The sequence below is a fragment of the Megalops cyprinoides genome, chromosome 1 (genome assembly GCF_013368585.1).
Source record: "Megalops cyprinoides isolate fMegCyp1 chromosome 1, fMegCyp1.pri, whole genome shotgun sequence".
Lineage (NCBI taxonomy): Eukaryota > Metazoa > Chordata > Actinopteri > Elopiformes > Megalopidae > Megalops > Megalops cyprinoides.
This window is the reverse complement of record NC_050583.1, coordinates 62805462-62818377: the sequence shown is the minus strand read 5'-3', so window position 1 is coordinate 62818377 and position 12916 is coordinate 62805462. Positions and strand designations below refer to the sequence as shown.

The following is a 12916-nucleotide window of genomic DNA, read 5'->3' as shown; positions in this document are numbered from 1 at the left end:
TTACTCCTTCTCCTGGGCGTCCAGGTCCCTGACCAGCGCGTCCCGTTTGTTGACCAGTATAACCAGCTCGTCCAGCAGCAGCTGCTCCCGGCGCTTCTGCGCCTCTGTCTTCTGCCAGTCTGAAAAGACACATCCAGAGAGAGGGCTCAGGACTGCCTGTGTCTGCTCCATGCCCTGCACTGAGAGGAGGTTACTTATCCTGAACAAGCTGAAGTCACAAAACACTACCGACATCCGAACAACCACGTTTCCTGCAGAACCCTTTAAGGCAGTTTCAAAAAACAGATTCCAGGCAGAAGGATGAATGACAACAGGCTACCATGGGAAGAAGGGTAGTTCTCCCCAGTTCACTATGACAGGAGGTATTTCTTTTTATGTGGAAGCATATGGGCACATGTAAATAATTCACTACATTTATGGGCTGTGAACTGCCCCAGTGCAATTCAGTTTGTATTCAGTATTCACCGCATACATACACAGTGTACTACTCTATATGTATGAGCAGCAGGTAGCAAATATATGTATGTACACCCATATACCCATACTGTACAGAGATCTTCAAGATGCATATTCGTTAAATTAAAAAAAGATATTTAAATCATTTGTGTCTAATCGGTCCTATGGAGGATGACTACATAAGGAGACGGGCAGCACAAGGGTGCATGTGCTCCATCTCAGATGGAATCAGGCCCTGTAGATTGAGGGCGAGTCCTTCCAGGAGCACGCCGGCTCCACGCCCTGTCTCCAGCAGCCTCGGCCTGCAGGTGAGGGCTCGTGCTCCAGGCAGAAATATCACATCGTCTGGGTTCACTCCGTCTGACGCGTGGACCTGCGGCCCAATTTCTACAGTGCAAAACGCCACGCTATGCGCTCGCAGCTAAAAGGTAAAAAAAAAAAAAAAAAAAAAGATGACGACGTGAGTAGCTGCTCCTCAGTGCAAAAAAAAAAAAACTATACGAAACAAAGAGTAAAACCAGTCAGAGATGTGCTGGGCTGTATGGTGAACAGAAGCCCCACGTTTACCGAGGCAACTAAAAAAAAAAAGAAAGATTCAACAATAATTCATGAGATGAAGAGGTTTCTAATGTCAGTCCAAAAATAAGCACCCGCAACGGCAGTTTATAAAAAAATAAATAGTTCACCTCTCATTCCGTCAAAATGCAACAGTTGGGCGGATCTCATGCTGGGCACCATGTGTTTGTCTGAAAGGTCTGCTTTTTTCTCATTTAACCTCTGTGCCTTTGAAGTCGGGCACAGAGCGAAATGAACTCAGTCCCAATATTCGGCCTGTTATTTTTCCCTTATGCACCAAATTAAATTGCCGTTCTGTCATTAGCCCCACAACGGTCTAACACTTAAAATAGCCATAATCAGGACTAACGGTTTTCAAAAGCCAAAAAAAGCAGTATTTCTTTTGCGAGCTGCGGCAGTGAAACCTCTCCACAGGGGCTACAATAACTGACAGGTCAGATGGGTACAGTGGCAAAAACACTACGGTCAGGCTTTATACTTGGTTTTTGGTTATCGAGGCTATCATCCTGTTCTCTTTTTGGGAAGACCCACTTCAATTAACTTGGAAAGCAAGACCCTCAGAAGGACGACCCCCCATTCCATGTGAGAGATGGGTATTTGTCCACCTCCCAGACAAGACAGAGCCTAACCCTTTACTGTACTTGTTTCTGCATTGACCCCCACAGGCCTCTACTGTCACAGTGGTCCCTGCAATTCAACAACACTCCATATTCCTGACAAAGGCAATACAAGCCTGCAGAGAGAGAAGGCAGAGGCACAGGGAAAAAAAAAACTTTTCCAAAAGGCCTCATATCTCAGAAAGGGTTGAAAGGAAGAGAAGACCCCCCCCCCTCCAAACTCCACACACCTCTGAGCCAAAAAGCCAAAGTGTTTCCACGACCGAGCAGACAGGAGGGGGGGGGGGGGCAAGCAGCTGTCCGTCACAGCCGCAGCTGTCCCGCCCCCCTCATTAGGAAGGTAAACAATGAGGAGGAATGATGAGAGACACTGCAGAACAAATGAGGACCAGGAGGGGAAATCAGACACCAGCTTAAAAACCCGTAGCCACTCGCTGAAGCCGCCGTCACCCCCCCCCCCCGCCCAAAACCCAAAAAAGAGGGAGAAAAAAACCAAGAGCAAAGAGTGTGTGCGATCCTTTTGGATTACCCTCCCCTCTCCCTTTCTCCACTGCCTTGGGCAATCACGTTAAAACTCACATGGTCGGTGCTTATTCAGATAACCCTAACAATGCACACCAATGGTAACCATGTGAGTCCTCACAAGCCACACAAGAATGCACCAGTTCAAATCCCCATGACCCCCCCCCCCCCTCACCCCTCCCCCTCACCCCTCCCAATGCAAAATTTATTCAAGAGTGCATACGGCCCGGCAGCTTCATGAAAGCAAGTGGTTCTTCATGGAGTTCTGCTTTTTATTTACAAGTTTACAATGTGATACTACTCACCAAGAGGGATTTGTTGCCACAAACTGTCCAGTAAAATTCTGCCCTAACTTTTAATGACGCAAGAGGGCATATTATTTCACTGCACATTATTCGGCTGCAGATCTTTATGTAGTTACTTTTTTTTTTTTTTAAGAAAAGGGGTGGAAGAAGCAGAGCTGAGTACATGATCTCATTTCAAAAGTTCTCTTTTCCTGAAGTAGCCAATGACCACAAAAGCATAAATGAACACGGAGCAACCAGAAAAACATTTCAGGGAACATACAGAAAATGAATTATTGTCACAAAAAATACCTCCTAACAACTATGAGGCATAATTCTTTAAAGATAAAAACCTTTTGTAAAAAATTAAACTCTAGGACTGTCTTCCAGTGCATATATCTTTATTTGTCAACTACAGAATATTTTCCATGTTTCAGTGACTGTCTAACTCGTAATACAGTATAACTAACAGAAAGGTAACACTTGCTTAAGTTCGTAATTCAAAACCAGGGAAGCACCACACTGTTCAGATGGAATCCAGACAAAAGTGTTCACACTGTTTCTTCCAGCAAAATAAAAGAAGTCAAGGTATGACTTGGAGAAACAAAATTTGAATCTACCATGAATATAATGTTAACAATATGGAAGTTGTGATGGCTGCGTTCGAGATACAAATCTGAATGTACTGCAAATATAATAGTGAAAAAAGTTGTGGTGACACCTTTCATACCAAAGCTGTGGGAAAGGGAGAACATTATAATAGTGTGCTGAAATGTACTAAGGGGTCACATATGAATTACAAAAAGAAATACCACTTCTAGAATCTTTTATAAATAGTTATTAAAGTTGCACTACAGACTGACTATCCACCTTTTTAGAGGGCTAAAAGTCAATTATTGACCTTGAAAAAAGGGGGGAAAACAGCCACGGAAAAACAGTTTGAGCCTTAAGAAAAGGCATCTGTACTTTGATGGACATTAACACAGTTTTTGTGTAGAGTGCAGGGGGAAATAGCCACCCAGGCTTATCTTTAGTTCCAGTCAACTAGCAATCCTGAAAGAGTTTGCAACATCATCAGAGCTGGCCATTTGATAGGATTCTAGCACTGCATCTAATCAATCTGTGGAATAGTGTGGCCCAGACGTGTAACAAAGCTCAAATAGATTTACAAATGGGGTTGTTAGGGGATAAGCTCCTGCACAGGATTACATATTGATTTGAAACATATAAAAAAAAAGCTTATCATATAAAACCGTAACTGCAAAAAAATAGGGAATCTATGCATAAATCCCTGTAAGAAAGAAACGTCCACTTTCAAACACACAAGCCATGGAGTGAATCAAGCCACACAGCTGAGGACGGGAAACAGAAAAGGATCTCCCTGAAATGAAGGCACGGGCCAAACAGATCCATTTAGGGAGAGAACAGCGGCCGTGGCGTGATGCGCAAGGCACATGACGAACTGGAAATGCACAGGACGTGTGTCGGCGCTGGATTACCCCCAGTGCCATCCGAAGTGCTCTCTACTCCTCTGTGTAGGCAAGCTGGGAATCAACCAAATTCACATAATCAAGCCAAATCACACTGCGGTTTTGATTTGTCTGTTTCCTTGCCGTTTAACGCTGCAGTAATTAATGCATCATTCTTTCCCTGATTTGTCTGAGACATACAGCCACTTGAGAAGCCACTGGAGGGAGAAGCCTTCTGATCATGAACAGACACTTGAACAGTATATCTGCAGTGTTAATGTAGGCCTGTCTACTGTAAGTAAAAGTCAGATTTCCATTCCTGTTCACGTTTCCCAGAGCAAATAATAAGAGCCCTGGTTAGCACCAATATTTGACACGCTATCATCACCTCACCATGAGACCGCTGCCCCTGTCCCTCCCTCCCACTCCACACCGCAGGGTATATAAACACACCAGGTTGTGGCTGTGGTTGGGGGGTGCGAATGGGGGGGGGGGGGGGTTTCTCACAGGTTGAGCTCGCCTCAGATAAAGGGCCTCCACTTTCTATCCGAGGGTCTCTGCACCTTTGAGGCCCTGTCTCTCTGTCATCAGCTGACCAAGCAAATCAGCAATTACCTGTCTGTGCAGTGCCCTCCTGAATGGACCTGTTGGAGCACTAAATAAGAAAAGCCAGACGCGCTCTCCCCTCGCCAGCGGCTCAGAACTATCTCCCTGCCCCAAAGAAAGCCCTACCACCCACCGCCGGGCGCTTCCCCCTCACACAGAGAGGCAGGCTGATAAGTTACGGCTGGTGCGGAAGATTCAACAAGTCGAGGTGCAGCCGGGCCGAACACACGCGGACCCCTCCGCCTTCCTCGCGGCACCCGGAGCAGGTTCCCACGGCGACGGCCGATTCTCATCCCGTTTCATATTCTCTCTCTCTCTCGCGGACACGCTCTGGCCATCAATGGCCCGGTATCAATCTCAAGGGGAATGAAGGCCCCTCTTACCTTTTTATGCGGCTTTGCCCTGTGCGTTTCTGATTCTAACCGCAAGCGCCAGTGAAACGCTGACCTGATAACTCAGCACTGAGCACCTCACGCTACGTTTTCAGCCGAGGCGAGAATTGTGGCGCGTGGCCGACTTGAGCGATCCGAGAAGGGAATGTCATACTTCCACATCTTAAAAGGCCAAAATCCCAACTCCCACAGTCGGTGTGTTCATTTCTATTATGACACAGAGGGTGCAAATGACCCACCCTTGAAACGGGCACACAGATGTAGATTTTCTCCCCTCAACACCTTATAAACGGGAGATAAAAGGGATCAGGTAGGCTGGTGCCTGTCAGACGTAACAATAAAAAAAAAAAAAAAAACACAAGAACTCTGCCTTGCTGCTCGGCTATGCATGTCTGCTGTCAGCCAGGGCCCCCAAACTAATTAGAATTGATTTATTATGGACCAGGTACCTTATCAGGTGGAGAAAGAAATTACCATGGCTAGCCAAGGGGTGCCGGGGTCAACACAGAATAGCAAAATCAATTTGCATTGATTGTAAAAGGTTCATTTTGCGAAAGAGGACACAGTCAAAGGGATTAAACTTAAGCAGACAACTTTAATACAACACAATGGGGTTTTTTTCCCTCCCAAAGCTTCATAAACAATGGTGAAAACATCTGCCTCCTCTGACCTAGCTGCCAAAATAAAGTAACGTTTCCTTCTGAGGCATATCAAATTCACACACATAGGTAATACAGAGTTTGGTTTGTGTGAAGTGCACCTGAAGCTGGTATGAATACAATCAAGGGGGGGGTGACAAAAATCTGATAAAAATGTAACTTAACACACTGCTTACATACAACAGAAACCTCTATATAGTAATGACAGAGCACTGTATGCCACAAGGCAAACATGTAAGTGATTGCATGTCATGCTGACCCAGTTACTTACATTAATAATAATATAAATGTTACGTTCTTGTTTCAAATCACTGAACTATCACAATTCTGAAACAAACTACTCTGCTCCAGGAAGTCAGTTTAATAATCAAACTGTATCCAAATCTCACCCGAAGAAATTAAATAAATGAAAAATCAACACCACATGAAAGCAATTGCAGCATTTAAAAAATGGCCAGCACAAAGGCCTTCGTTGCGGTGAGAACACATGTGAGCTTCTGAACCATATATGAAAGCAGACTGAAGAATTTACAGCGCTAAGCGATTCAGAGCTTGATTCATTCGCTGGCTCACTCGCTCGCTCACTCTTACCTTCAATCGCCAGCATTGCTCTCAACTCCCGGTTCAGCAGCTCAAAGCGCCTCTCCAGATCGTGCTCCTTTTCCCTAGGCAAGTTGTAAAAGTTCATCAATATGTTAATGACTAAATCATTAAACACTTAAAGAAACCTTTAATAAACATTGATTTAAGCACTCGGCATCACCTCTCCAGCTTCACATTAATCTACTGCAAATAACTGATACACAAACCTGCAATACAGAGCTTTGCAGACGGGCCAAAAAAAAAAAAAGGGAAATAGACAGGGGAAAAAAAAAAAGAGTTCACGTGCAAATTTCATTCCACCTCTTTCATATGTATTAAGTCTGCTAATTCTCCCAATAATAGAATTTGTCCTTCAGTGCAAATTCTGTGACAAAGAAGGAAATGAAACATAAAATCACAATCAGGGCTCATTTAATTGGCCATTTCAAAAGCTCTGCCTTATGATATGATTAAATACATTTTTAAATATCACTGGCCTGAGATTTTACACTTCTTATATATTAAAGTGAAAAGACGAGATGAAGTTCCATATATTCAGTGCTACAGGGAACTGAGGACATGAATTGCATAGGGTGCAATAGGCAATTAAAATGTCAGTGGTCAATTCAATGTGCCAAGAATGTATTACAAGGAGGAAACACACAAACCATGATGACACTTCACTATAGTCACTTTTCAATTAAAATTGTATTGATACGATAATAGCATTAGTAAGACATAGACAATAAAACATTTTACTCTCCAGACAAAATAGCTGTCTATATAAACTTTTCATTAATATATATTTTTCACTATGGAGCAAGAAGGTGTAAATGCTACTTGAGTAGCGAAACCTTAATTACTCGTAGGGATTATCTGTTGTTTATTAAATACCTGCCATAGCAGAGAACAGTGTGAAGACTGCGGAATGAACGGCAGAATGATGTCAGGATTATCAGCTGAGGACAGTGAGTGGAAGGGGTGCAACTCACAGCAGCGAGAGCTGGTTCTGCCTCCTGATCAGAGCGTTCTTCTTGTTGACCAGCGTGAACCATTCCTGCATCATGGCCTCTTCCTCCTCCTTGCTGTTCCCTGGAAGGACAGACCGCATGGCTGCATTAAGACCACAGACGGCCTGCTACGTCAGCAGAGCGAGGTCAATAACAGCAATGACCTTCAAGGCAAGGCGGTGCGTGGGCAGAGCAAGGTCAACAGCAACCGTGACCTTCCAAGCACAAAAAGGTTAATTAGAGTCTAAGGAACACAATAAAAGTTTTGTCCGCCCGCACACACACACACGCTCATGCGCGCGCGCACACACACACACACACACAGACACAGACAGACACACACACACACGCACACACACATATATATAAAATAGAGACTGACGTGTCACACGGGAGGTCTGCTAGATGTCAGACACTTAAGACGATGTTGCTGGCGTCAATGGAGGAGATGTTGCTTTAAAAGCTTGGATTACCCTGCTTGTACGAGCAGGTGTGCGGGTACCCACGCCACGCGTCTGGACGCCGCCCCTCGGCCGGTCTGGTGTGGCTGCGTAGGCCCCGGCGCTGATACCCTCAAACGGCGCCGTGATACGTATCGGATGAACACTTGAAGTGCGGCGCACAAAGCGGCAGGTAAACCCAAGCCCTCCCCAGAGGCAGCAGGGCCGCCCCCTTCCAATAAAGAGAGAGAGCGGCGGCTCTGACAGACACACGGCCCGCGTTTCAGCCCGCCGAGATTAATATTAACGGAGACAGCGGAGGGCAGGGATGGTGCTGCCGTCCGCTCGCTATCGGAGGCATCGAAGGGCCTCAGAGCAGCGCCTCAGCTCCGCTTTCAAAGGGTAAGGGAAGCCGTGTTAACGGGTAGAAAAGGGCTACGTTCTCAGCCTGACCAGTAACTGGCGAGCAGCAAGTTGCGAATTAAATGAGTTCATTAAGCAGGTCTGAGCCGAAGGCCGTGATGGGCGCCCATTAAAGTTACAAGTCTTGCAGTTGACACCAATTAATTGTTTGAGGGAGGATAAAGGGCGGAGAACGGTCCTCTAAGCTTGTGTAATCACCTCTGCAAGTCACCAGACTTTGCCATACGCTGACAGAATTAGCAGCGTAAACCAATATAAACACAAAAACTTGGTTTCTGGTTTCTGATATCCAGCGCATAGGAGGGACGTTCTTAAAGAGCAGACAATGGAAGTGGATGGTGACAGTACTGAGAGAGACACAGGACACCTGAGGTGACTTCAACCATCAAAACACAATGACTGACAGTGCCGGTGGGAAACGGCGTTCCTAGGATTGCAAAGGCACTCCACAATCTTACAATAGACTTAAGCGTCCATCGGCACCATTCCAAAACATTGCTAAACAATTAGAAAACCTGCCTCTGTAGCAGTTACCTGGACAGCGTGTTGAGAATGGGGGAGAAGAGCCTGTCAGAGTCAGAATGTGCTCAGATAAAGAGGCCACAGAGAGTTGAACACCCACTACAGGTGAGAGCAACACTCATCTCAAATAAAGTGTAGGGAGGGAGGGTATTTTAAGTACAGGCAGATGAGTATTCCCCAACATTGCCGCTTGAGGCAGAACTCGCTGAGCACCTGGTGGATTTCTATGTGCAAAGTGAGGACCGTGAGTATTTCCTCAGAGCCAAAAAATCAACAAACATATAGACCCTCCACAACTCCTTTATAATTGGCACACAGAGCAATAGAAATGTATTCACTGAAAAATGTGGGTCAAGGAAATCACAAGTTTAATTACTTTTCTAATAGCATGATTTTGATAAGAGTGTGATGTAATTAAAAAAGAATCTCACAAATCTGAAAACACAGCACATTACAGCACACTAGGCACACAGTGTGTGGTGTGTATCCAGAGTACACCATGTTTGTGACAGGAGGCAGGGGGGTTTGCAATAGAAAATCAGCTGGTGGAGAGTAACAGTGCGGGACTGGCGTTGCCTGGCACCCATGTGACTGCGACGCTGGTCATGTGAGGCCCGCACGACGGACGCAAATCCCCCGCCGTCAACAAAGGTGGCAGCAGCGCGCCGGTGGGGGGTACGGAGAGCAGCGGGACGGAAGCCCTGTCACTCAGCACAGCGGACCGGGACTTTCTGCCGCACCGGCCTTTATGATATGGGGAACGGCCCGACGCATATAACGTTATTAATAACTGCAGGGTTTGGCAATCGGGCCTTGGATTAAAGGAGTCGACTTTTAAGAAAAGGCACAGCTTGGATAAAGGGAGCGCTGACATGTCGCCCTGACTGCCCGGCACATAAAAGACAAGAGCGCTTTGAATAACCTTGTAGCTCTGCGACGCTGTACGGCAGCGAGAGCGTGCCACAGATACGCGGCCACACTCCTCGCCGTCTCTCCCGCCCCCGCCTGCTGGCAGAGGGGCTGGGAAAGTGCTGGAGGCTGGAGGGGAGAGGCCTTCTCTCCACACAGCTGCCCGTCTCCAGTCACTCAGGCTCTCGAGTTCGGCCCCCTTGAACGCTGACCCAGGTCACTCCTGACTCACGGCTAATACGCCTCTGCATTCTGCAGCCGCAACCTTTGATCTTCTACAATTCGCCGGGACGCACGACCCCGCCAATTAAAATGACGTGGCCTGCTGGACACATCTATTTGTGCGCATAGTTTAGAAGGGAAAATATATAACACGCAGGCATGTACCTGGGCTGCACATCTGAGCATTTTTACAAGCCTGCACTAGTTCTGTCATCCTCCTCGACAGCTTTTGACATCAATTGACATTTTTATCATATCCTGTAGAGGTGCTTTTAAAACCTGAAAAGTTTTTTTTTTTTTTTTTTTTTTGGACAAGACAAAAATCAAACCTTAACATTTGTTGGATACATTTAAAAAGATTCCCCAAAAATACCTCAAAGTTTCATAACAATGAAAGGCTTGAAAAATACTAAGAAATGACAATATGAAGGTAAATACTGAAGCATTGTCAATATTCACAGAAAACTCAGTTCAAGTGCTGCAGTCTCAGAAACACAGGCAACAACAGCCAAGTCAAACACATTACCTACACAAGTACAACTAATATATAAACGTTTATGTGCAATTCCGTCATTTACAAACCTTTACACATGTATGTATATTTACCAGAAGAAAGGCTATAATGCCTATACAGCAACGACAGCAGTAACTTTGCTCTGATACAACGTTAATTATTATGACAATGATTATTATAATATGCTATCGTCATTATTAGTATTATCATGATTATTCACACCAATTATTACAAAACAGTAAATACCCTATAATACAATAAATTATTGTTATTTATAGTAGTAGAAGTAAGAGGATTGTATTGTGAGGTCGAGGTCATTATTGCAGCTGTGATCATTCCCCTCGTGCAGTCCGCGTGCGCTGAGCGGAGCGAGAGGCATGAGGGGACAGAGAGGGGACTGCGGTTCCTCTCTCCTCCGAGTGGAGCAGCAGTCCAGGGAGAACACGCCCGTCCCCGAGGCCCGAGGGCCAGTCAGAGAGAGCAAGCCTCAATAGCCAAATAAGATTAAGATAGCCATCTCAGCCACTGCTACATTCAGGCCAGATAGGAATAATGAAAAAGCCTGCGGTCCAAACCTGCTGCTTTTTTCTGGGTGTCGTCTGCTGATTATCAGACTGAGGGCTCTGCCATTCGCACATTCATATACATATGTATGGAGAACAGGAAACACAACTCCTATCTTCCTCCATTCCTTAAGCTAAAAAGATTACTCGGCTGTCATTTATGGACAGATTTTCAGCGCACCACAAAATGTAAACATTTCCTTGTTCTTGTTCTACATCCCATGTTTGTGTACAGAGACATACGCTGTTGGCATATTTGCACAATTAATACGTTGGCGTTCTATCTAGACACCCACTGCGCGGCCAAATAAATAATAAATTAATAAATTACTTTTTTTAAAATCTCAATGCAATGTCATTCTACACACACACACACGCACGCACGCACAGACAAAAATGCTGTGCGTATTAAAAAAAAAAAAAAAAAAAACATAACGGCTGCAGTGTACCTGTCCTTAACATGCCATTCGCCTTTGTTTTACACCGTTAAAACAGAAATTAAAACGGAACGAAAAAATATTGTGAGGGATTCTGTTGCCCTCGTTTATAAAAAGAGAGGAAGTATTCACTGCAGCCTAATCCACCTACTTGACAAAAACGGCAGAGAAACGGCAACAGGAGCACTTCCCAGCTTTACTCCCTCCGCTTTACATCATGTTTGTTCTTCTATTTGTTTCAGATAAAAATCTTCAAATGACACTAAGAGGGGAGAACCATTACAAACTAATCCCGGTTTTAATAAAAGCTAAAAAAACCTGGGTTTCTTTACTTAGGAGAAGAGGAGGGGGATGAGAAAAGAGGAAAGGAAAAGAAAAGAGGGGAAAAAAAAATATATTAAACCCTGTGATCACAGCAAGCTGTTCTCATTTCTTATCCGACCATTTTCTATTTAATCCAATACCCAGTAATCCAATTTGTCTATCGGAGTTTTAAGGGGGTAGATCGCAACTTCTCCACGGCTAAGTCACTTTTTGAACATCACAATATATTTTGAGAGGGACTAGGGCTCGTTTCATTTCATCCTTTTGACTGCTGTCTCCATGCTCTGATGTCTCCAGGAATAAAAAAAAGGGAAAAAAGAACAAGATGAACATTGTTTCCTGTGATTAAGTAAGAGCTCATTAAAGACTTGTCACCGCTTCGCCCTGAATATGCATGAAGCACATAATCAGATCTGGTACTGTCACTAAAGGAGAATATGGTAAGTACAAAGGATTGATTTAATTACTTTGAGTGGGTTATGGTGTGGAGCTGTCTTGTTAGCGGGGAATGAAAGGCGGGCAGTAGCCTTGCTCCATTTGGAAGAAAGGTAGTTTAGCTTGTGTCACAATACCTAATCTCAGGATAAAGCACCAGGCATTGTGCTTGAAGGGGGCCGTCGCTAGTCGTGAAATGGATGGAACACATTTTCTCTTGTTTAAGTCAACCTGGTTAAACGTGAACCTCTCCTTTTGTATTCTTTTCTCGATGGCATTCGGTCCCTCTTCTCTGACTAAGCAGACTGGGCAAATAGCAAAGACGCCCGTCTCTGTTGCGACCGGGGCCTTTATTCCTGATTTTAAAAAGGCAATCATACATCAAAACACAGCGCCGAAATATACAAAACAACCAGCTACCGTCTCTTGAGGTTCAAAGGTTGCGAAGGTAGAACACAAACAAGTAACCAACGCCTTCGTCATGTTTCATTAAGTTCAATTCACTCTCTCATGGCGTTGGTACGGAGCTCTGTTTTTAGGATCGGGATAAAACAAAATTATTATGAACCAGAGTTCATATTTAAAACAGAATCTTAATTCTTAATTCAAACTCCACATGGACTGCAGCCTCTATTACAAATTTACTGGCGTCAAAGAGAAGAACTGATCTGAAGATGGGTTGTACATTTCGATAATTTCATCCAATTTCATCTGTGGTGAATTTGGAAAGGGGAGGGACAACGGTTGTCAACATCAACAACCACAAAGGCACTTACTAAGAACAAGTAAACCCCCTCATACTGTAAGTGGAGCAAATCACCACCAGGTGCTTGTCTTACAGCTCACACAAAAAAGGAGCAAACATTCCAGGTTAGTGTCTGACTACAGAGAGACACAGTGCGGCATGGGAGGAAAAAAAAAAATAATAATCCCCAAATGTCCTTTAAATGAGAG

General features: G+C 44.7%; 1 protein-coding gene across 3 annotated transcripts in view; it reads right to left on the bottom strand.

Annotated features, from left to right (window-relative positions):
• The window catches only part of LOC118777782 (EH domain-binding protein 1-like), a 129893-nt gene that overhangs the window by 351 nt on the left and 116626 nt on the right, over window positions 1-12916 (bottom strand). For all 3 annotated transcript variants that reach the window (XM_036528950.1, XM_036528942.1, XM_036528958.1), the window contains 3 exons: window positions 7156-7255; window positions 6173-6246; window positions 5-119 (listed from right to left, as the gene is read on the bottom strand). In XM_036528950.1, coding sequence (XP_036384843.1) covers window positions 5-119; window positions 6173-6246; window positions 7156-7255 — 289 coding nt within the window. The remainder of the gene's footprint in view (window positions 1-4; window positions 120-6172; window positions 6247-7155; window positions 7256-12916) is intronic.